General features: G+C 30.2%; 4 protein-coding genes across 4 annotated transcripts; 1 reads left to right on the top strand and 3 right to left on the bottom strand.

Moving 5' to 3' along the window:
- The first annotated feature begins 66 nt into the window (after positions 1 to 66).
- On the top strand, positions 67 to 5,000 carry LOC137835679 (uncharacterized). Its single transcript, XM_068644286.1, has 9 exons — positions 67 to 596; positions 679 to 865; positions 960 to 1,093; positions 1,198 to 1,310; positions 2,719 to 2,962; positions 3,695 to 3,847; positions 4,064 to 4,143; positions 4,260 to 4,309; positions 4,627 to 5,000. Exons 1-9 carry the CDS (start codon positions 189 to 191, stop codon positions 4,779 to 4,781), a joined length of 1,524 nt encoding a protein of 507 aa, XP_068500387.1. The 5' UTR covers positions 67 to 188; the 3' UTR covers positions 4,782 to 5,000.
- An 11,612-nt stretch (positions 5,001 to 16,612) lies between these two features.
- LOC137835681 (uncharacterized) lies at positions 16,613 to 17,671 on the bottom strand. Its single transcript, XM_068644288.1, has 3 exons — positions 17,239 to 17,671; positions 16,970 to 17,156; positions 16,613 to 16,861 (listed from the first exon to the last, which is right to left on the bottom strand). The coding sequence occupies exons 1-3, from the start codon at positions 17,644 to 17,646 to the stop codon at positions 16,728 to 16,730; spliced, it is 729 nt and encodes a 242-aa protein (XP_068500389.1). The 5' UTR covers positions 17,647 to 17,671; the 3' UTR covers positions 16,613 to 16,727.
- Positions 17,672 to 19,670: 1,999 nt separating this feature from the next.
- On the bottom strand, positions 19,671 to 20,240 carry LOC137834406 (uncharacterized mitochondrial protein AtMg00810-like). The gene has a single exon (XM_068642462.1). The coding sequence runs from the start codon at positions 20,238 to 20,240 to the stop codon at positions 19,671 to 19,673; it is 570 nt and encodes a 189-aa protein (XP_068498563.1).
- A 3,138-nt stretch (positions 20,241 to 23,378) lies between these two features.
- Positions 23,379 to 23,894, bottom strand: LOC137834405 (uncharacterized). Its single transcript, XM_068642461.1, has one exon. It carries the CDS (start codon positions 23,892 to 23,894, stop codon positions 23,379 to 23,381), a length of 516 nt encoding a protein of 171 aa, XP_068498562.1.
- Between the last annotated feature and the right edge of the window lie 1,721 nt (positions 23,895 to 25,615).

Here is a 25,615-nt window from a genome sequence, read left to right as displayed (position 1 = left end):
AAAAAATATTTAACAACTAATTTTGAATTTTGATTATGAATATAGTAGGAAGTCACATATGTATAGACACCTCATGAATAAACTAGAAAAAAAACGCACTTGCACTCTGAGATCACATTATATATATAAAAAGTGAAGTATTTACTACATATCTGAAATAGGAATGATTGTTATTCTCCTTTGTTGCAATGGAACACCACCCCTTGTTGTTTCAATGCCTTCTTTTCATTTTTCTCATGTACTACTCAACCTATTTCACTTCAACACATGCTGTGGAAATTCCAAGGTTGAGTCCCATTCCTAGATGGGATACAAGCTTGCATCACCCTGCAACTTCGGATGCAAAAACTTATGCAGATAACATTCAAACATTTTACTACGAACAGGTTCTTGATCACTTCAACTACAGGCCTGAAAGTTACAAAACTTTTCTACAAAGATATCTGATCAATTTCAAGTACTGGGGTGGTGCCAATTCTAGTTCCCCAATATTTGCCTATTTGGGTGCAGAAGAACCAATAGATAATTCCCCCGAAGGCATAGCCTTTCTCACTGATAACGCTGCTTCCTTTAATGCTCTCTTGGTATACATAGAGGTATTTATAATTTTATAGAACTTTTTTTTTTCAATATTCTATAAGGTACATTGAGTTTGACAGATTGCAAATTCCTCATCAGCACCGGTACTATGGGAAATCAGTACCATTTGGATCAAGGGAAGAAGCACTTCAGAATGCAAGCACCATTGGATATTTCAACTCAGCTCAAGCACTAGCAGATTATGCATCAGTTCTCATACATATTAAGAAGACACTACATGCACCAAATTCCCCTGTGATTGTGATTGGAGGATCATATGGTGGAAGTTAGTTTCTCAAATCATTCATAGTTATATACTCTATGTTACTGTTGTTTATTCCTATATATGTTGCTGATACTGTTTATTATATTATATGCAGTGCTTGCTTCATGGTTTAGGCTCAAATATCCTCACATCACCATTGGTGCTCTGGCCTCATCTGCTCCAATCCTCTACTTTGATGATATTACACCACAAGACGGTTACTTTTATGTTGTTTCAAGGAGTTTTAGAGTAATTTATCATACTTTGATTTTAATTTTTTCTTTACTTGTTTAATTTTATCATGAAATATATCATAAAAAGGTGAGTTAATAATGATGAGTTGGTATATGCAGGAAGTCAGTGAAACATGCTACCAGACTATATTGAAGTCGTGGTCTGAAATTGACAGAACAGCTTCTCAGCCAAGTGGAAAGACCCTTCTTAGCCAGAGATTCAACACTTGCCGGTATAAGCATGTTGCTTAAACGTGCCTCTGTAACATTCTTCCAAACGTATTTTGTTTTATAGGCTTAGAATAATCATATTTAATAGAATTTACATTAATTTTTTAAAGTTGTTAAACTCTAAATATGAATATTCATTAAAATCATTTAGCAATATTTTTATAACGGGTTTAATATAGTTTTTCAATTCACGTGGTGGAAGGTGAAATTTGTTTTTAGACTTGATAATAAAAAAATTATTAGAATGAGTTATTGTCAATATTTTTTTTATGTAATAAACGAATTTTATGAACTGTATTATAATATTTATATCAACATTATGTTAACATATTTATTCTAATAGTTTAAAAGTCATTACAAGAAAATCATGAAATATAAATTATTTTTTAGAAAAAAAAATAAAATTAGTTGTTATTTTAGAGACTAAAAGAATTTGGTTTCTAAATTACTTTCTATTATTGTTAAATGATTTCTAAACTGGTATCTAATTAGCAACCAAAATTTTTGGTATCAAATTTAGAATTTAAATAATTGGTAGCAAAAATTTTGGTTGCTAATTACACACCAGTTTAGAAACTATTTAGCAATAATAGAAGCTAATTTAGAAACAAATTTTTTTTTATAGTCTCTGAAATAGTCTCTAATTTAGTTACTATAACAACTAATTATTTTTTGTTTATAAAATTGGTTTCTATTTCATGATTTTCATGTACTGAGTTTTCTCACTACAAGTATTCAGTATGCTTTAAGTTTGAACTAGTGACCAAAATCAATTTCGCGAAGAGACAAAAAAGATATTTAATTCTTTTATAATAAATTTATATATTTTTTATTTTACTTTAAATGATTTTTATCATATTATATCATTTTTAAACAACTAAAATTATATTTTTCCGAGTTTTACTTCAATAATGATATCCTATAAAAATTTCCTTTTATAAATTTTTATTTCTTGCAATTAAAAAAATAAAAATTTAGTTATCTAAATATAATTTTTTATTCTTAAAACTTAAAATCTTGAATAAAATTAATTTTTAATTTTAATACTCCTACCATCCCATCATCATGATGCAATGAAAGTTTCTTATCATGTTTTTTTTTTACCAGCAAGTTTCTTATCATGTTTTTTTTTTTACCAGCAAGTTTCTTATCATGTTTTTTTATTTTATTCTTTATTCTTTATTTAAGTTACAGGTGTTTAATTTATTAAAAAAAGTGAGATGGTGGTTTTAATATATTGCTTGTAAGTTTTAATAATTATATATATCCATTAATAAAAATGAGTTTATTCTTTTGAAAACTAAAATTATAATCTATGGATTAAAAGAATGTCTAAATGATTTAGGTAAAAAGTCTGAAACTGGATATTAGGGTTAATAATATTGAAATTCAGTGTGTGGCTTATTACAGACCCTTAAATGAGTCTCTTGAGTTGAAAGAGTACCTGGAAAGTATGTATGCTTCTGCAGCTCAATACAATGATCCTGCAAGAAATCCTGTTAGTGTGATTTGTGGTGGCATTGATAGAGGTTCATTTGGAAGTGATGTGTTGAGTAAGATATATGCAGGGGTGGTGGCTTTAAGGGGAAATACCACATGCAAAGTTAATGCTCCTACTATTGTATCTGAGACAACTCTGGGTTGGAGATGGCAGGTAAAGATCATTGCACTTTTTTAATTATTCATTTTCCTTTTATCATTTTATTTCTAAATAACATAGTCTAACACAAAAAAAATCATTAAGTTGGGGAATTTTATAAATTGAAATTACCTACTTTCAATTATTAAACCTTAATCACCACCAAATATATATTATCTGATTTAGTTAATATAATAATTAATTATCATATTATTTATATTATTTTGATTAAAAGTTATCAACTATTTTTAATGTAAAATTACTAAAATGTTTATTTTGTAACAGAATTACTAACACATGAAATAAAAATTAATTTTTAGTGACAAAAATTAATTAGTTGTGACTAAATTAAAGACTATTTTTTTTTTAATTTCTAAATTAGTTTTTATTATTGTTAAATGGTTTCTAAATTGGTATCTAATTAGCAACTAAGATTTTTGCTACCAAATTTATAAATTAAATAATTGGTAGTTAAAACCTTGGTTGCTAATTAGATACCAATTTTGAAATCATTTAACAATAATAGAAACTAATTTAAAAACCATTTTTTTTTGTTTCTAAAATGGTCTCTAATTTAGTTAGTATAACAACTAATGTGTTTTGGTTTCTAAAATTGATTTCTATTTCATATTTTCTTGTTGTGTAAAATATTATTCAACTTTTAATTTTATTTTTTCTCTTCTAATATTTATTCATACTATTATATATTCTAGTTAATAATGTGAATTTATCTGAACTTTCATTCAGACATGTAGTGAAATGGTGATACCCATCGGCATAGGAAACAATTCTATGTTCCAACCACAACCTTTTAGCTTCAAGAGCTTTGCCAATGGGTGCAAGAAACTTTATGGTGTCTCACCTCGTCCTCACTGGGTCACCACTTACTATGGTGGCCATGTAAGTGCTTATTTCTTCTCTTCTCTCTGCAACAATCATAAGGATCAAGCTATTTAATCTCCAAACAATTTTTAAAGTTCTTTAGAAAAATTTTGAAACATTTTTTATTTTAATTATAAGAAATTGAGCAGGAATCAAATATATTTTTTAATTGTAAGATTATATTGATACTGACATAGGATATGGTTGTGTTTATTGTGTGGTGGATGATGACAGAATATAAAGTTGATCCTTCAAAAGTTTGGTAGCAACATCATATTCTATAATGGACTAAGAGACCCTTATAGTAGTGGAGGGTAAGCATTGTAGAATACATAAATGATCTGAATTGGATTATAATTACTTTGGTGTGAATTGTTTGATAACAATATTCTAAAACAATTTTGTATGAATCTTCTATGAATAAATTCAGGGTTCTGGAGAACATATCAGAGAGTCTTGTTGCCATCCATGCAGTTAATGGTATGTTTAGATTATATAATTAAACATTATATAATTGTTTAGATTAAAATATAAAAGAAGTGTAAATAACTAGCCAAAATATTTTTAGAATTTAAAGGTGATACACTTATAATATAAAATAATTTAACATTATTGATACTTTTCTCCCAATTCTATTATAAAAATCAACAAACTTATTTTATATATATATATATATATATATATATATATATATATATATATATATATAAAACATAGAATAGGCCTTTGGCCCCTTTTGTTTTGGAGGAAAAAAAATGGAAAAGCTACTTCAACTTTGACCAATGTAACCTTTTCAGGATCTCATTGCTTGGATATTGTGGTTACAAGTGCAAATCATACTGATCCAGAATGGTTGGTTGAGCTAAGGAACAAAGAGATAAACATTATGAAAGGGTGGATCACCCAATATTATGTTGATCTCCAAGCACTAGAAGGGAGCACAAAATTGTAGATCAAGATGAAAACAAGTTGTTCTCTATGAGATAGTAGAGCATTTCCCATCACTAATATACATTAGTAGTAATTTATATTAGTATTAATAACTACAAATGGAATGAGGATATTGTTTCATATTTAGAAAGAAAGACATTCCATAGTATATAAGTGAATGCAAACTTCATCTTCTAAGTCGGTATTATAAGATTGAGTTAAGCTTAAATTCATTTCTTAATATGGTATCAGAGTCATTTATAGTCTCTTCTAACGAGAGTTTGTTGAGTTACCTACTATTGGACCACTCATAATATATAGTCTCACATAGAAGTTATCGGACCATTTATAATATATAGTCTCACATAGGAGTTGGTAAATATCGACGAGAGGATGTGTTGGGAATTACACATCAATTAAAAATAATGACATTTTATAAGATTGAATTAGACTTAAAGTACATTTCTTAATAAATATTACATTATGATGGCATTTAAGTAAGGATAATACTTTTGGATTTTTTTTTAGAACTTGACATGTAAATTATAAATAAACTTTTGAAACTTCAAATTTATTTTGAAGACATAGAAGATTAGACAATATCAAAAACTGAAAATTTAAAGTCAATATATTTGTAGATAAATATGAATTTCTAGTACTTTGGTTTATCTTTGGCATAAATTTTAAAAATAAAAAAATTCTACTCTGGGAGTTGGAACTTTTAAAGTGTAATACTTTGCAAATCAAGGTTACACTTTTGAAATTTCGAGTTCTGAACTCTCATTCAATTTCTTTAAATTAAAAATTAAAGGGTTGTCGTTTAACAGTCACACGTGTTCCATAGAGTTATAGTACAATTGAAAATTTGTTATTGACTAATCACAGAATCAAATGTGAATTTTTTTTTTTTTGGTTAAATAAAGATAAAATGATGAATGAAGGGTCCTATATCAGGTGTGTTTAGAAATTCAGGGTAAAAACGCGGGCCTACATGTCTAGTTGACCCACTCCACATTAGACTGCAAAAATACGAATTGTGTCGATCAGTCTGGTATAAAAGATAGTCTACATAAAAAATTAAAATTTTATTAAAAATAAAAAAATATATTAATTTACTTGTAATATGTATACACAATAAAAGTTGGATGAGACATTTTTTTTTATTAAGGTGTTTCTTTCTGCACCTCCATAAAATTTCTTCCTAAACCTCATCAATTTCAAAATTTAATTTTTATAATATAAAAATCAATTTCAAAAATGAAAATTTAGAAGAAAAAAAAATTCTAATTTTTTTTTCAGAACCTATTTTATCTTTGAAAATCTAGAACAACTATTTTTGTTTTCTTTGATTTCTAAAATTTATGGGGTGCATGAAGAAATTTAAGGGTGCATAAATAAACATAATTTTTATTATTATGCGGGTTGACTTGTCCTGACTTGTCCCTCGTCATCCTTGATCTACATGGATTGCGAGTTATGCAGACAAACTTAAGTGGATCAGCAAGTCAAAATAGTAAGTTTGTCAATCCGCATGATCTGCCATATATTATTACTTCTATAAGAAATCATATCATAATAGACCAATTAAAAATTATGTTTGTTTAAAGGAGTGCTTTTGTATTTTTAAAAATTAATTTTTTAATATTATATCTAAAACTGACATCTATATAAACATGTATGATCATATTTATTGATTTAAAAAATAAATTTATTCAATTTAATATTTTTAAAAATATAGAAGAATGTAGCACGGTGTCGTTGAAAAAAAATCCTATAAGATGTTTGTTTCACATAATTTTTTATTTTACTTTTGAGAATGTAAAGATAATAATTTTCTTTTTCGTTAGATGATTATGAAAATATACTATTGAGTTTCTTTATTTTTAAGAAATTAAATTTTTCATTTTAAATTGTTAGTAATATTCTCTTAATAAGATGATGACTACACCATATTTTTATTTGAATGAAAATCAGTGTTTAACATAATTATCTATGCTTAGAGGTGAGCATACTCATAAGTCTTCCCTAGAAAAATTCTAGGCTAAAATAAAATTCTAGTCATTCTAAAAATCTAACTATGAATTGTCAAATAAAAAAATTAGTAACCCAGAATATAATATAACGTATATTTTCACCTAAAAATTGTTTATAGGTTATATTTACTTATCTATAATTTATACTAAATAAAAAGTATTGTATAACAACTATTTAAATTAAAAATACTTAAATTAATTATATATATATATATTAAATTTTCTGTTTTTACTTAGCTTATCCATTTTATTTATTAATACTCTATTTTTTATATTAAATTAAAAATGTGAGAATTTACACAATTTGTCAATAAAATTCATTTAACTCAAGTTTAACAAAATCATGCTAAAAGAAATCGCAAATCAAATATCTTCAAAAACCCGCACACTATTTATAGATATTTTCTCTCTCCTAAAAACATTTATAGATCAATTTTTCCAATCAATTTTGATATAAGATGCTTGAATTATTGTTCAAAGTTATTATTATTATTATTATTATTATTATTATTATTATTATTTATTTCTATAAATATTCTTTTATATTTTTATGATACATTAATTTTTTCTAAAATGCTCTTAACTAATTGATGAGTCGGATTAATTAATTCTAGAAAGATAAAATTAATTTAAAATTTACTAAAAATAGTATTGAAACAATAGTATAAATTATTTCACAAAACTTAACAACGTGATGTAATTTTTATTGGTCTTTAAAATTACAATTCAATAATAAAATGAAAGCATAATAATTAACAACAAATATAATTATTTTTTATATATTTATTGTAATGTCTTCAAATTGTTTACAAAGATATATGTAATTATTTAAGTATTCATATAAATTTAACTTTATATATATATATATATATATATATATAAATAAAAAAGAAAAACATAATATCAAAATTTTGATTTTACACCCTTTCAAACGCACTTTTAAACATAGTTCTATGATCTCCTTATATACCGGATATATATTCTTAACAACAAGTTATCATATAGACAACAACCATTATAAGGTCAACTATCAAATGAAAAATCATGAATCCATAAATTTTAAGTTTATTTAACTTAAGATTAAAATTCATAATCCCTCACACAATGCATCATCTTTATTCAACAAACATATATAATATGAATCACACATGAATCCACATATTTAGGATATTCAACAAGGAATATATCTACTAACATCTCTTAGGAGACCCGTATTAAGCACTCTCCACTAGAAATTTAACATATAATCCATTTTAGCACCTTAGGTATGCTAACATTAACTACATGGACCATTGTGGGTTTGACTATTCTTACCCAGACTTCAACATGTATTTTGATTCACTCTTTAAGACTCAACATTTGATATCCTTACCCAGTACTTAGTGTCTTAGTCTATGAGACTTAGACCCACACACACATTCAATGTCATGTATCTTTTAGAATTCAATTGTACTTCAAAGTAATTGGATATACATATAAACATACGTATACATAACACATACATTTAGACAAACCTTGAAAAATCCATTGAATAAAGAATTAGATAATATTTATGCTTGAGTTAAAATAGTTATGTTGAACAAGGGAATCAAATGAAACACTTATTGAAGTGACTTAAACGATACATTCACATGAATAATGTTTTATTTAGTCTAGTCTTTAGTTTTGATCTAAATTTTACCAATGTTTTATTTCTTCTATTTTTCTTTAATTAAATCATAGACCCAATATATTTATTTAAGGTCAAGTCATCAAAAAAATATGTAATTAATTAAAATACAAGAAATAAAAAATATAAAAACTGAGGATCAAAATTATAAATGTTCCAAAATAAAAGGATTAAATATTTATATGTTAGAATTAGAGAAACAAAATTATGGATTTAATCAAATAAAAGAACTAAATTTTTATTTAAGTATATATATTTACACTTTGGTTGAAACTTCTCAGTAGTTATTTTTTGTGATTTATTAATATACTGATTATATTATGGAATTTAATCAGTTAGAAACAAATAAAAAAATTCAAATAAAGATTAAAATATTACATTTTCGATTTTTTTTTTTTATTATTTTTTTTTGCAGAACTTATATATTCCGGCAAGGTTTCCAATTTCACATTAAATTTTCAATTTTTTATTTTATTATTACTTTTTTTTTTTTGCAGAACTTATATATTCCGGCAAAGTTTCCAATTTCACATTAATTTTTCAAGATAATCTTTTGAAGTAGAAGTGAGAATGGTATAGACCCTTATGAAGTTATCAGAAAAATCCTAAAGTGATTACCCTTACTTAAATCTTATCAAAATGCAATATTTGTTAAGAAGTGTAAATTAAGTCTAATTCAATCTTATGAAATATCTTTATCTTTAATCGATGTGGGAGATTCAACACATCCCTCATGTCGGATCTCCCACATCGATATTTAACAACTCTTACGCGAGACTATATATTATGAGTAGTTTGATAACGATCCGATAGTTGGTGACTCAACAAACTCTCGTTATAATGGACTATAAATGACTCTGATACCATATTAAAAAGTGAATTTAAGTCTAACTCAACCTCATAAAACTGATTTATTTAGGAAATATCCTCATTCCATTTGTAACATGAAATGGTTTATTTATATTAATAGACATCACCACTAATGTATATTAGTGATGGAAAATGCTCTATTATTTCATAGAGAACAACTTGTTTTCATCTTTGATCGACAATTTTGTGCTCCCTAGTGCTTGGAGATCAACATAATACTGGGCGATCCACCCTTTCATAATGCTTATCTCTTTGTTCCTTAGCTCAACCAACCATTTTGGATCAGTAGTCTGATTTGCACCCACAAGATCCAAACAATGAGATCTTGAAAAGGTTACATTGGTCAAAGGTTGAAGTAGCTTTTCCATTTTTCTTCCTCCAAAACAACATGGGCCAAAGGCCTATTCTATGTTATATATATATATATATATATTATATAATTAGTTTGTTGATTTTATAATAGGATTGGGGAAAAGTATCAATAAAGTTAAATTATTTTTTATTATAAGTGTATCACCTTTAAATTCTAAAAATATTTGGGCTAGTTATTTACACTTCTTTTTATATTTTAATCTAAACAATTATATAATGTTTAATTTTCTCATCCACAGGTAAAAACTGAGATTCTCTCATAATATCAGTTTAACCAATGATTTATTCAACAAATAATGATGTTAATAACATGAAAACTGTTTAAATAGGTATAGTCCAGCTAATTTAAAATGTTTCCCAACCGAAATAGTTTAAGTGAAATAAATTATTATTTAAATTGAAATAGATTACTCTTTATTTTATCTATCTGATCCACGATGTAAAAAGATTTAGGTTAAGTCTACCGATAAACTTATAAATTGAACTATTTTTATAAAATAATTATTATATTTTAAAAAATTAAAAAAAATTATTTTTTAGAATACCTATAAATATTATAATTTATATTTATTTATATATTAAATTACTATACTTAATATTTAATTTTAATAATATGACTTAAATTTAAAAATATATATTTGATTTTTATTTTACTTTTTTATTTTATTTTTTAAATGGGTTCACTACAAGAAAATCATGAAATAGAAACTAATTTTTAGAGATGAAAAATAATTAGTTGCTATAGTGACTAAATTAGATATCATTTTAGATATTAAAAAAAATTTGGTTTCTAAATTAGTTTCTATTATTATTAAATGTTTTTTAAATGTTTTTTTAAATTTGGTTTCTAAATTAGTTTCTATTATTATTAGATAGCATTTCGAATATCCTAGCGAGTGTTTGTGTTGGGCCTATCGTGCCACCCGCTATCGGACCACCCAAAATATATAGTCCCACGCATGCACGAGTTGACAGTCTCGGCGTGAGGGGTGTGGAGATCCAACATCGACTAGAGATTAGAGCCTTTCATTGTATATAAGTGGGTGCAAACCTCAATCCTATGAACCGGTTTTATGGGGTTGAGTTAGGCTTAATTCCACTTTATAATAATTGTTGTAGAGAAAAGAGAAGAAAGAAGCACTTACATGGCCACCATAGTAAGTGATGACCCACTGAGGGCGAGGTGAAACACCATAACGTTTCTTACACGCATTGATTAAAATGTCGTGGTGGGAACATAGAATTCACATTATTAACTAGAATATATAATATTATGAATAAATATTAATTAAATATAAAAAATAAAATTAATAGTTAGAATAATATTTTACACCATGAAATAGAAACCAATTAATTTTACAAAATAAACATTTTAATAATTTTACATTAAAAGTAGCTTATAACTTTTAATCAAGATAATATAAATAATATGACAATTAATTATTATTAACGAAATTAGATAATATATTATAGTGATATTTGGTGTGATTAAGGTTTAATAATTGAAAGTAGGTAATTTTAATTTATTAATTATTTTTTGTGTGTTAGGCTATGTTATTTAGAAATAAAATGATAAAAGAAAAATGAATAATTAAAAAAGTGCAATGATCTTTACCTGCCAACCCCAACCCTCACTTGTTTCAGTTACACTAGTTGGAGGATTAACTTGGCATGTGCCATCTCCCCTTAAAGCCACCAGCCCTGAATATATCTTACTCAACACATCACTTCCATATGAACCGCTATCAATGCCACCACAAATCACACTAACAGGATTTCTTGCTGGATCATTATATTGAGCTGCAACAGTATACAAACTTTGCAGGTAGCTTTTCAACTCTTGAGAGTCCTTTAAGGGTCTGTAATAAATCACACATTGAATTTCAATATTATTAGCCCTAATATCCAGTTTCAGACTTTTTACCTAAATTATTTAGACATTCTTGAATCCATATCTAGATATTGTCAATATAACAAAGTGAGAATTTTTTATATTGTACTTAAAATGAGACATCACAATTTTTTGTTTTCAAAAAAATAAATTCATTTTTATTAAATGTTATATAATTATTAAAACTTACGAGCAATAATACACAAAATTTATAAAATTCGTTTATTATGTGAAAAAAAGACAAAAAGACACTAACAATAATTCATTCTAATAATTTTTTTACTACCCAAGTCTAAAAAGTTTGGAACCAAAAACAAATTTCACCTTAAACTGCATGAATGAAAAAATATATTTAACCCATTATAGAAATATTATAAATGATTTTAATGAATATTCATATTTTAGAGTTTAACAGCTTTAAAAAATTAATGTAAATTCTATTAAATATGATTATTCTCAGCCTATAATACAAATACGTTTGGAAGAATGTTACAGAGGGCACGTTTAAGCAACATGCTTGTATACCGGCAAGTGTTGAATCTTTGGCTAAGAAAGTTCATTCCATTTGGCCCAAAACCTATTATGTCAATTTCAGACCACGACTTCGATATAGTCTGGTAGCATGTTTGGCTGGCTTCCTGCATATACCAACTCATCATTATTAACTCACCTTTTTTATGATATATTTCATGATAAAATTAAACAAATAAAGAAAAATTAAAATCAAAATAAGATAAATTACTCTGAAACCCTTTGAAACAACATAGTAGTAAGCATCTTGTATTACAGTAAATAAAGATGAATATTCCTTGTCTGATGTGATGCTTTAATGTAGCGTACGTAATCGCACGTAATCATAATGAAGAAAGAGAGGTTTTGATGAACCCTAATTGTAGAGAAAAATAAATATAAAAGAAACTTTTATTCACTTGTATGTTAGAGAGTAAAATACATGGTGTATATATAAGAAAAAGATTAAGACCTAGCTGAAACAGAAAAGGAAAGTTGGGTCAAACAAACAAAGCCCAATAATTTAAAATAGAAAATTAAATATATTAACACCCCTCAAGTTGTGGAGTAGATATTTGTCAGGCCCAGCTTGGATTTGAAAGTAGAGAATTGTGCGGAAGTAAGGGGCTTGGTGAATATGTCAACAACTTGCATTGCAGAAGTAATGGGTAGTAGTTTGAGGAGACCAGAGTTAAGTTTTTCACGAACTAGGTGGCAATCATTTTCGATATGCTTGGTTCGTTCATGAAAAACTTGATTGGAAGCTATTTGAAGGGCAAATTTGTTGTCACAGTACAGGGTTGCAGGCTGGGAGAGAGGAAGATGTAAATCCTGAAGGAGGTAAGACAACCATTGTAACTCACATGTGGTGGTGGCAAGGGCTCTATACTCGGCTTCAGAAGAGCTGCGGGAGATAGTTGATTGCTTCTTTGATTTCCATGATATTAGGGAGTCTCCTAAGTAGATGGAATATCCAGCATTAGCTAGAACTTGTTTCACTTGCATATCATAAGGAATTCGAACAACTGCTTCAAATACAGTATCAGGAAGTACCGCTGGCACAGACAATACGACCGGTTGCTTCTCGGGGATTTTCATAACCCTGCTGTGCAAAAATTGGATATACATTTGAAAAGGGTGCTCGAATTATTATATATATCATGACCGATATAGAAATGGATCGGGTAATCCCTTCTTTTATACAAGAAAAAGCATTTCGCGTGTGGTAGGACATGTTGCCCAATCAGAGTCACTAAAACCACAAAGGTGAAGTGAACTAGTGTGAGAAAAATATAGTCCTTCACCAGGGGTGCCCTTGAGGTAACGCAAAAGACGTGAGACAGCTTGCTGATGATGAGTTGTGGGTGCAGATATGAATTGGCTTAAATTGTGGACAGCGAAGGCGATGTCTGATCGCGTGTTGGTTAAGTAAATTAGACGTCCAAGGAGTCTTCTGTATTGAGAAGTGACATCAGCATCGAGAGGTGAGCCTTGGTCGGGAGACAGACGGGAGGTGTGAGTCATAGGAGTGGCCACAGGTGCAGAGTCAAGCATGCCAGTTTCTTGAAGGAGATCAAGAGTATACTTGCGTTGACTTAAATGAAGACCAGTACTGTTGCGAGCAATTTCCAGTCCCAAAAAGTAAGTGAGATTGCCTAAATTTTTTATCTTGAAGTGATGGTGAGGCCAGGTGGGGGGTCATGTATATCTCTTCATGGAGATCACCATGAAGAAATGCATTATTGACATCAAGTTGTTTTAAAATCCAATTTTTGGTAGTGGCAATAGCAAGCAGAAGGCGGAGGGTAGTGAGTTTAGCAACAGGTGCAAAAGTGTCTAAGAAATCAAGTCCTTCAAGTTGGGTAAACCCTTTGGCAACAACTCTAGTTTTGTGGCGCTCAACAGTGCCATCAGAATGGTATTTGATTTTATATACCCATTTACAACCAATAGTTTTCTTTCCTGGAGGGAGAGGGGTAAGTTGCCAAGTATCGTTAACAGCAAGAGCTTGAAGCTCATCTTGCATGTCAGATTGCCAAGAAGCATGTTTGGAGGCTTCGTTATATGTCCGAGGTTCAGGATGAGAATTGATAGAGGAAATAACATTTCTAAAATTGGAAGATAAAGAATTGTAAGACAAGTAATTATGAATAGGATATCTACTACTTACAGTGTTGGTTGCAGTGTGGAAATCTGCAAGATAGGCAGGTTGTCGGTGAGGACGAGCTGATCTTCTTGGAAATTGGGGTGAGATGCTTCCTGGAGATGCAGGCGGTGATAATTCTGATGGAGGTGCAATGTTGGATGCAGGAGCAGAGGCACTATTTGTTGGAAGATCATAGGATAATGAGGCTGGTGGAGGAACAGTATTGGGTGCAGGAGTAGAGGCACATGGCTCGACAGGAGGTGCAGTATCAGAAAAAAAATCAAAAGCAGAATTATATGCATTAGAAATAGGGAGAGATAAAGTGTTAGGGTCCTTAGGCAAGCCACTGTCCAATTTATATGGAAAGTGGTTTTCATGAAAGATGACATGTCTTGATATCTCTATGCTATGAAACTTTAAATTTAAGATAATATAACCTTTTGTATTTTGCGGGAAGCCAAGAAAAATACCTTTGATAGATCTATCATCTAATTTTTTCCTATGTGCAGTAATGGTATTAGCATAACAGAGACAACCAAACACTTTTAGAAAGGAAATGTCATAAGGTTTTCCAAACAACTTTTCATGAGGAGTGATGTTATCAAGTAATGGAGTAGGAATAGCATTTATTAAGAAAACAACATGATTTACAGCAAATTCCCAAAAAATAGGAGGAAGATTGGCTTGAAAAAGTAAAGCCCCGGTTACATTTAGTATGTGTTGATGTTTACGTTCTACAATGCCATTTTGTTGTGGTGTTTCAATACAAGATTTTTGATGTATAATTCCCTTTGAAGCATAAAAATTTGACATAGCAAACTCAACACCATTGTCAGTACGAATCGTTTTGATATTAGTTTTGAAATGATTTTGAACGAAAACAGTGAAGTTAATGATGTGTTGACGCACTTCAGAGTTGTTATGCAGCAGAATAACCCAAGTATAACGCGAGTAATCATCAACAATAGTCAAAGAAATAAAGAAAACCTTGCATAGAAATTATGGAACATGGTCCCCAAATATCAAAGTGTACAAGATCAAAAATAGCAGAGGTAACAATATTACTTAAAGTGAAAGGAAGTTTTCTCTGTTTTGCACGACTACAAGTGTCACATACATGATGAGTATCAACAGTAATAAAAGAGTATTGTTTGCTTAAGACATGTAATCTTTCATGTGAAGGGTGTCCTAGTCTATAATGTCATAGTGTTTTGTCTGTGATATTACAATTAATAAAAGGAGCAAAACAATGCGGTTTAGAATGACTAGAAGCAGGCAAGGTAGTGACAAGGTACAAGCCAACGATGGCTTTAACTGTACCAATCCTCTCTTGAGTGAGATTGTCTTGTATAATGTAGTGAGTTGAAGTGAAAGTTAAAATGCATTTAAGTTGGTGTGTGAGTTTAGAAACAGATATTAAGTTTAATTGAAAATGAGGCACGTATAACACATCAGACAAATAAAACTGATCAGAAAATTGTACTAAACCAGAATATGTGGCATAAACAGTTTGGCCATTTGAAAGACTAATTAAGACAGGTTTAATTTTAGTATAAGTAGTAAAAACGTTCAAATTGTGACAAACATGATCAGTGGCACCAGAATCAATAATCCAAGATTCTTTTATAGAAGATAGTGAAGAGAGGAACTTACCTGTTGAAGAATGCTCAGTATTGGGGATTTCATCCGTAGAGATGGTGCCGACTTTATTAATTTGAGTGTGAGGGGCAGGATCCTCAAGGTTTTGCTGACGCAAAATGTTGGTAAGGAATTGGCACTGTTGTGATGTAAGTTGAATCCCCTTTACATCCTGTTCTTTAGGAAAAAGCTCAGAAAAAGTGTTAGTAGTAATCATATTATTGGCTTGGGATGTCCAATTGGTGAATTTGTAGCCAGGAGGGAACCCATGCTTTTTATAACAGGTGTCAACAGTGTGGCCAAGACGATTACAAAAAGTGCAGACTTTTCTAGTAAAAGAAAACTTTGAGGTTTTAATCAGAAGGAAAACCCACTTTGCGAAAACAAACAGCCTCAGTATGACCATATTTACCACAAAATTGCATGTAATAATGTGACTACTATTAAGACTATGAAGACTAGGGTTTTCATTAAACATTGTCTAAAAGATTTTTAAAACCAATCAAGATTTTGAAAGAGAACAGAAAAAAAAAAAAACCCAAGAACAGCAAAGAGGGAAATAAAAATCAGAGAGAAGCGCAGCAGAACTCTTCATTCGAAGAGCTCTGATACCATATTACAGTAAATGAAGATGAATATTTCCTTGTCTGATGTGATACTTTAATGTAGCGTACGTAATCACACGTAATCGTAATGAAGAAAGAGAGGTTTTGATGAACCCTAATTGTAGAGAAAAATAAATATAAAAGAAACTTTTATTCACTGGTATGTTAGAGAGTAAAATACATGGTGTGTATATAAGAAAAAGATTAAGACCTAGCTGAAACAGAAAAGGAAAGTTAGGTCAAACAAACAAAGCCCAATAATTTAAAATAGAAAATTAAATATACATCAAAGTAGAGGATTGGAGTAGATGAGGCCAGAGCACCAATGGTCATGTGAGGATATTTGAGCCTAAACCATGTAGCAAGCACTGCATATAATAATATAATAAACAACATCAACAACATATATAGGAATAAACAACAGTAACATAGAGTACATAACTATGAATGAAGAGATGAATATTTGAGGAACTAACTTCCACCATATGATGCTCCAACCACAATCACAGGGGAATTTGGTGCACGTAGTGTCTTCTTAATATGTATGAGAACTGATGCATAATCTGCTAGTGCTTGAGCTGAGTTGAAATATCCAATGGTGCTTGCATTCTGAAGTGCTTCTTCCCTTGATCCAAATGGTACTGATTTCCCATAGTACCGGTGCTGATGAGGAATTTGCAATCTGTCAAACTCAATGCACCTTATAGAATATTGAAAAAAAAAGGTTCTATAAAATTAAAAATACCTCTATGTATACCAAGAGAGCCTTAAAGGAAGCAGCGTTATCATTGAGAAAGCCCATGCTTTCAGGGGAATTATCTATTGGTTCTTCTGCACCCAAATAGGCAATTATTGGGGAATTAGAAATGGCACCACCCCAGTACTTGGAATTCATCATATATCTTTGTCGAAAAGTTTTGTAACTTTCGGGCCTATAGTTGAAGTGATCAAGAACCTGTTCGTAGTAAAGTGTTTGAATGGTATCTGCATAAGTTTTTGCATCCCAAGTTACAGGGTCATACAAGATTGTATCCCTAAGAATGGGACTCAACCTTGGAATTTCCACAACAGCATGTGTTGAAGTGAAATAGGTTGAGTAGTACATGAGAAAAATGAAAAGAAGGCATTGAAACAACAAGGGGTCGCGGTCCATTGCAACAAAGGAGAATAACAATGGCTTTCAGAATAACCTATCATATTTCAGATATATATATATAGATATATATATATATATATATATATATATATATATATATATATATATATATAAAATGTGATCCTAGTGCAAGTGCGTTTTTTTCTAATTTTTTTTTTATAAAAATGCTTTTTGTTAGGCATTACTATGCAACTTAGACTTCTCATTCTCAGTTAGGCTGACACCTCAAGCAACAACAATCATCCATCTGCTATCACATTAAAAAAAATATTATTAACAAAAGAAAAAGTAAAGAAAATACAAAAAAATGGAGGACTAGACCAAAACTCATATGTTAACAAAAACGATATATATGTAGACTATACATATTCATAATAAAGAATTATAAGAACAGACTATAGATGGAACCCTATTATACCAGTGAAATATTTCTCTATGAATAAATCTTAAATTAGCCAACTTATAAGCACACACATTCCCTTCATGAAAAATATGAGTAACCTTAAACCTGATTTTTCCACAATAATTAAGACAAGTATTCCATCAATTTCGAAGAATCCAAGGAACATTTGTCCTAACCATAAACGCAGCACAAACCAAAGTCGATTTTATGCGGTTTTTTCTAGTTTATTCATGAAGTGTTTGCATTTATGTGAGACTTCCTTCTATATTCATAATCTAAATTCAAAATTAGTTGTTAAATAAATGGTTAAATATATTTTTTTCTATACTATATTACGATTTTTTTTTGTTTTTTTATAAATTTTAGATCTTTTGAGTATATGTAGCTTATCATTATTTTTTTATGTATTCAATTTTTTTTAACATGAATCATATTATAATATTACAACATCTACATTAACAACGACCAATTTAACATTAAATATTTTAACATCCTAATTTATACTAAAAATTCATTCATTACATAAAAAACAAACAATAATATATTTTTCTTAATACAAATATTCAAAAGATAAATTTAAAGTTTGAATTAAGACGTAAAATTATATGAATAAGCATATTTAATCCTTAAACAAATTGAGATTTTGCTGAATTAATTGAAAACTCTATTTCTAAAACATTATTTTCTTATATTTCACAATAGAGTAATATTCATCAATAGATGGGTTAACATCGATCCTTATAGTTTCCAAAACATTAATATTATGCTTGAGACTTTTAATGAAGATAATTATGGATGTAGATGTTTTCTAGAGATAATAATGATGATAATAACTGGAATATATATATATATATATATATATATATATAAAAGTGATAATATATACGAATATAACTTGTCACTAGAAAAATATTATTATGAAAAGGTATTTACAAATTACATGGTCCTTATAAATATGATAGGTAGTGGTAACTCATTTTTGTCCATGGAAGATGAGTGATAAATTTAACCACTTTAGTGAATTGATATGTTGAAAGCTTTGTGCACCGACAAACAAAAAATTAAAGTAGATAGTGATCAATAAGAAACTAACTGGACCCACTTTTCCAATATAAATTTTTTCTCTCTTATTTTACTCTACAATTTTGACCATATGACGTTAGCTATGTGTTTGGAAGATGGTGACATGACATGCATAAAAAAAAAAGATCCACTTTATTTAAGTTTAGAACATATACTTTAAGTTATCGTATTGTGAAATTGAATTAAGGGAGAGAATACTGAATTACAAAAGTTACAATCTGTAAAGTAAAAAACCCATTAAATCTAAGATACATGGTGACAGAAATAAAAGAAGGCCCAAGGCCCCAAAGCCCAAACAACCCAAAATAATCAAAAAATATGCTAACTAACACCCCCCCTCAAGCTGAGAATAGATATTTTGCATTCCGAGCTTGGACTTGAGAGCAGTAAAGGTGGAAGCAGCCAGTGGTTTAGTGAGGATGTCAGCAGTTAGCATGGAGGAAGTGATTGGAAGCATCTTGAGAAGACCAACATTAATTTTCTCTCGGACAATATGACAGTCAATCTCTATGTGCTTCATCCGTTCATGAAAAACCTAATTTGAGGCAATATGAATTGCTGACTGATTGTCACAGAATAGAATTGCAAGTTCAATGTAGGGGATACCAAGATCCTTAAGAATGTAAGTCAGCCTCTGAATTTCACAAGTGGTTGCTGCAAGAGCTCTATACTCGGATTCTGAAGAACTTCTTGAGATAGTAGGCTGTTTCTTGGACTTCCATGATATAAGAGACTCACCCAAGAAAATGGCAAAGCCAGTAACAGATTTTCTGGTTCCAGAATATGTTGCCCAATCAGAATCATTGTAGCCTCGAAGCTGGTTGTTACTGTTCTTGTGGAGAAAAATTCCCGAGCCAGGATTACCCTTAAGGTACCTTAGGATGCGAAAAACAACTTGTTGATGGTGCTTTGTAGGAGAAGAGAGGAACTGACTTAAATTGTTGACACTGAAGGCTATGTCAGGCTGCGTGTTGGTGAGATAGATCAGTCGTCCAATAAGTCGACGATAGGTAGATGATTCTTCTTCATTGAGTTGGACGTTGTCCGTGGAAGAAAGGCGAGAGGAATGAGACATGGGTGTAGGCATGGGGGCACAATCCAGCATTTCGTTTCATGAAGAAGATCTAGTGTGTACTTTCTTTGACTGATATGTAAACCAGATTTGTTGCGAGCCACTTCCAGTCCCAAGAAATATGTGAGGTCCCCTAAATTTTTAATTATGAATTGTTGATCCAACAACTTAGTGATATGAGCGATTTCCTTATCATCATTTTCAGCAAGTACAATATCATCCAAATATACAAGAAGAGCAATGAGTTTAGTATCAGTGCGTTTTAAAAATAATGAATGATCAACAGATGACAATGTGTAATTATGTGAAAGCAAGAAATTAGATAATTTGGCATACCATTATCGACTAGCTTGACGAAGACTATAAAGAGATCTTTGGAGTTTGCAAACGTGGTTTGATGAGGGGAGAGTGAGACCGGGTGGTGGCTGCATATACACTTCCTCAAGGAGATCTCCATGTAAAAATGCGTTATTGACATCGAGTTGTTTGAGAATCCAATCATTGGAAGCAACAACAACAAGTAGTAGACGCAATGTTGTCAATTTTGCAACAGGGGCAAAAGTATCTATGAAGTCAAGGCCTTCTAACTGTGTGTACCCTTTGGCAACTAAGCGTGCCTTGTACCAGTCAATAGACCCGTCTAATTTGTGCTTTATCTTGTAAACCCAACGACAACCAATAACCGTCTTCCCAAGCGGAAGTGTGGTAATCTGCCAAGTGTGATTGGCATGAAGTGCAGTCAACTCCTCTTGCATATCTTGTTTCCAGCAGGCATGTTTTGAAGCTTCCTTGTAAGTGTGAGGCTCCGAATGGAAAGAGATAGAAAGAATAGTGCATTTAAAAGCAGGAGATAAAGATTTATAAGAAACAAAATTATTAATGGGATATTTAGTACTTACACTGTTTGTGGTGGTCAAATCAGTTTGAAAATATGCAAGGTATGCTAGTGCCTTTCTTTGTCTATTTGATCTCCTCAGTGGTATGTTCAGATCATCAATTTGTGTATCATCCAGGGTCTCTTCATTTTGGTTAGGATCTATGTCCACATCAATTTGTGCAATACCCATAGTCTCATGAGGATGACAATCATTTTAAAAAGTAATATCACAGCTTGAATCATAATTGTGAGGAATAGGCAAAGAAAGGTTGTTGGAATTCACACAGGAATCTTTGTTCAAATGATATGGAAAATGGTTTTCATAAAAGATAATATTCCTTGATACCTCAATACTATGATTTTTAAGATTTAGAAAAATATATCCCTTTGTGTTGGAAGACAAACCGAGAAAGATACCATGCACAGAACGATCATCAAGTTTCTTTTTATGTGCAGTGAGCGTGCTAGAGTAACAAAAACATCCAAATACGCGTAAAGAAGAAATATCATATGGTTTACCATTCAATTTTTCATAGGGTGCAATGTTGTACAACAAAGGAGTGGGAGTGCAATTGATTAAAAAAACAGCATGTTGTACAGCAAAATTCCAGAATAAATGAAGTAAATTTGCTTGAAAAAGCAAGGCACGGGTAACGTTTAAAATGTGTTGATGTTTTCTTTCAACAATACCATTTTGTTCAGGTGTTTCTACACATGTGGTTTGATGAACAATGCCTTTAGAAGAAAAGAGATTTTTCATGGCAAATTCAGCACCATTGTCAGTGTGAATAGTTTTAACCGTAGCTTTAAACTGATTTTCAACGTAAGCAATGAAATTAACAATATGATTTCTAACTTCAGATTTTGTGTGTAAAGAAATAACCCATGTAAAACGTGAAAAATCATCCACAATGGCTAAAAAATATCTAAAACCGTGCATTGAAATAACAGAATAAGGACCCCAAATGTTAGTAGTATGAGATTTACTTAAAGTAAAAGGGAGTTTCTTTTGTTTGGCACGATGACATACATCACATACATGCGGTTTTTCAGCAGGAATATAAGAGTATTTAGTTCTCAAAACATTTAATCTTTCATCTGAAAGATGCCCCATTCTATAGTGCCACAGATTAATGTCTTTGACAATACAATTGAAAGAATGAGCAATAGTGTGTGTAGCAGTATTACGAAGAAAAAAAAAAGATTCAAAAGCATACAAGTCAGCTTTGACACTAACTATACCAATCCTTTCTTTGGTTGTATTGTCCTGTATCATACAATTATTGGAGGAGAAAATTAAACTGCAATTCATATTTAAAGAAAGTTTAGAAGTAGATACAAGATTAAAGGAAAGTTGAGGAACATATAAGACATCAATGAGGTAAAATTTGTGATTAAAAATCACAGTTCCAGAATATTTTGCAAACACATGATGGCCATTAGGTAGACTAATAGAAATAGGTTTAATGCTTTTGTACGAAGTAAACTCAGATAAAGAAGAACACACATGATCAGTTGCTCCTGAATCTAGAATCCAATAATTTCTACCATGCTGTAAATTATTTAAGGTAAGAATATTACTAGTTGGAGACCTCTCTACCATTTTATGATTGGTGTCTGCAATGAACGAGCCCACCTGATTTACTTGAATATTGGTTGCAGTGTTATTGTTGGTGCTTTGTCTAAACAAATCTGACAAAACTTGATATTGTTGTGCTGTGAGGTGATATTCCCCTTTTTCCTGTTCTTTTTGGCAAGGCTCAGAAAGCACATCATCAGATATAACAATATTACTAACCTGATTGGTTTTACTACCATAAAACTTGTATCCAGGAGGATACCTGTGTTTCTTGTAGCAAGTTTCTATGGTGTGACCATTTCTTCCACAGTGGGTACATATTTTCTTTTTCCCATTATTTTTGAAGGACTTATTTTCTTGATTAGGAAACCCAACCTTCTGAAAACAAACGTTCTCTGTATGGCCATTTTTACCACAAAAGGTGCATATCACAGAAGAAGAGATGCGATTAGAATTAACACTATTAACATTTGAGACAGAAAAGTTGCTGGCCAGTTGACGTTCTTGTTGCACCACAAGAGAAAAAAATTTTGTTATAGGAGGTATAGGCTCCATAAGAAGTACATGAGATTTTATGTTATGATATTGTTCATTTAACCCCCTTAGAAACTGCATGGCCTGGTCTCACATTTTCTTTGATTGATAGGAGAAGTAAAAGCAACAGAGCAAGAGCATTTTGTCTCACAAATGCATACAGGATTAGGTCTAAAGTTTTCTAGTTCATACCAATTATTCTCAGCTTAGTGAAATAGTCAGTTACTGTCAATTCACCTTGATGTAAAGAAGCAACTCCCGGTTCTAAATATGAAATTCTAGGTAAATCCCCCTGAGAATATCTACTCTTCAAATCATTCCATATATCTAAAGCTATATCCATCCATACGATGCTTTGTCTAATGGGAATAGAGACAGAATGGACTAACCACGAGACGACCATATTGTTGCATCTGTACCAAGCCGAGTAAGTGGGATGGTTCTTGAGCGGACATGGGCACGTGCCAAGGACAAACTCCACCTTATTTTTCGCGCTCAACGCCGTTATAATCGACTTACTCCAAGAGTGATAATTTGTAGAGTCCAATGCCGGCGAGACCAAAGGGACAACAAGGTTCTCACTGGGATGGAGATAAAGGCAGTTGTTCATCAAATTCAATTGTTCCACCGATTGATTCATTGTATTCAGCTGAGACAATTGCACTGTGGTTTCTTTAGTTCCAGCGATTTCAGCCATATCTAAAAGAGAAACAAAAAAAATCAAGATTTGGAACAAGAAACGGTGAAGAACGAAATACATAGAAGAAGACGAAATTCAAAGTGCACAACAGAGTTCTTCTTTGAAGAGCTCTGATACCATAATAGAAATAAATCCTCTGTGTTGATTATGCGGAAGAACTCCGTGAATGATGAAAAGAATTCGTGATAAGAATGATGCAGAGATGAAGGGAAGATAAACCCTAAAAGGGTTGAAAGGATTTGACCAGAGAAAAAGGGGAAAAAAACGTGAATTGTATTGTGAAATTGAATTAAGGGAGAGAATACTGAATTACAAAAGTTACAATTTGTAAAGTAAAAAATCCACTAAATCTAAGATACATGGTGGCAGAAATAAAAGAAGGCCCAAGGCCCCAAAGCCCAAATAGCCCAAAATAATCAAAAAAATATGCTAACTAACATTTATAAATATGATATGTAATGATAACTAATTTTTGTCCATGGAAGATGAGTGACAAATTGGACCACTTTAGTGAGTTGATATGTTGAAAGCTTGGTGCACCAAGAAACAAAAAATTAAAGTAGATAGTGATCAATAAGACACAAACTAGACCCACTTTCCCAATATATATTTTTTCTCTCTTTTTTTAGTCTACAATTTTGACCATATCACTACAAGAAAATCACGAAATAAAAACCAATTTTTAGATACAAAAAGTAATTAGTTGTTATAGTGAATAAATTAGAGACCATTTTAGAGACTACAAAATTTTTGGTATCTAAATTAGTTTCTATTATTGTTAAATGATTTCTAAATTGGTATCTAATTAGCAACCAAGGATTTTGCTACCAAATGTAGAAACTAAATAATTGGTAGTTAAAACCTTGGTAGCTAATTAGATATCAATTTATAAACCATTTAACAATAATAGAAACTAATTTAAAAACCATTTTTTTTAGTTTTTAAAATGGTCTCAAACTTAGTTACTATAATAACTAATTATTTTTTGTCTCTAAGGGTGTGTTTGCTTCCAAGTGGGAGGAGGGAGGGGGTGTTTTTTGTGTTTGTTTCCATGGTTTTGAGAGTGGGGGAGAGGATGGGGGAGAGGGTGGAGGGAATTTTTCATTCTTCACAAAATGAAGAGATTTGTGAGGATTTAATAGGATTGTTGCATTTTACCAAAATACCCTTGTACATGTATTTTATTTTAATATATAAAATTAAATATTACATAAATTTATTTATTATTTATAATTTTAAAAATATTTAATTATACTATTAATAACAACATATAATTATAAATAATAAAATAAAATTATAATATCAACAATATATATATATATATAGTTATATAAAATAACAAATGAATATTATTTTCATAAATTTTAATGTATTTAATTTATTTCAATTTAACACCAAAATATTTTATATTATATTTTTAAATTTTTTATTAAAAATATAAATAATTATGAATATTATATATTAAAAATATTTAATTAATTCAAACCTACAAAAAAAATCATAATTCATTATTTAAATATTTTTTAATAAGAAGGATAATTTTGTAAACTTACAATAAACCATCCTCACAAATCCACTCTATCATCCCTCAATCCAAACAACCTTACATATCCTCACATATCCTCTCCAATTCTCACAAATCCACTCCCTCTCATCCTCACAAATCCCCTCCTCAATCCAAACAGAGCCTAAAATTAGTTTCTATTTCATCTTTTTTT

The sequence above is a fragment of the Phaseolus vulgaris genome, chromosome 5, assembly GCF_000499845.2.
Source record: "Phaseolus vulgaris cultivar G19833 chromosome 5, P. vulgaris v2.0, whole genome shotgun sequence".
In the NCBI taxonomy this organism is placed as follows: Eukaryota; Viridiplantae; Streptophyta; class Magnoliopsida; order Fabales; family Fabaceae; genus Phaseolus; species Phaseolus vulgaris.
Note: the sequence above shows the minus strand (reverse complement) of the source record. Positions and strands in the feature narration are given on the sequence as shown.

Coding starts and splice junctions, on each gene's coding strand:
- LOC137835679 (XM_068644286.1), top strand. CDS start 189: ATGGAACACCACCCCTTGTTGTTTCAATGCCTTCTTTTCATTTTTCTC. Junction 597..678: donor CTCTCTTGGTATACATAGAG/GTATTTATAATT, acceptor ATTCCTCATCAG/CACCGGTACTATGGGAAATC. Junction 4,310..4,626: donor TGCCATCCATGCAGTTAATG/GTATGTTTAGAT, acceptor TAACCTTTTCAG/GATCTCATTGCTTGGATATT.
- LOC137835681 (XM_068644288.1), bottom strand. CDS start 17,646: ATGGACCGCGACCCCTTGTTGTTTCAATGCCTTCTTTTCATTTTTCTC. Junction 17,157..17,238: donor CTCTCTTGGTATACATAGAG/GTATTTTTAATT, acceptor ATTCCTCATCAG/CACCGGTACTATGGGAAATC. Junction 16,862..16,969: donor TGGAGCATCATATGGTGGAA/GTTAGTTCCTCA, acceptor TATTATATGCAG/TGCTTGCTACATGGTTTAGG.
- LOC137834406 (XM_068642462.1), bottom strand. CDS start 20,240: ATGCTGGATTGTGCCCCCATGCCTACACCCATGTCTCATTCCTCTCGC.
- LOC137834405 (XM_068642461.1), bottom strand. CDS start 23,894: ATGGCTGAAATCGCTGGAACTAAAGAAACCACAGTGCAATTGTCTCAG.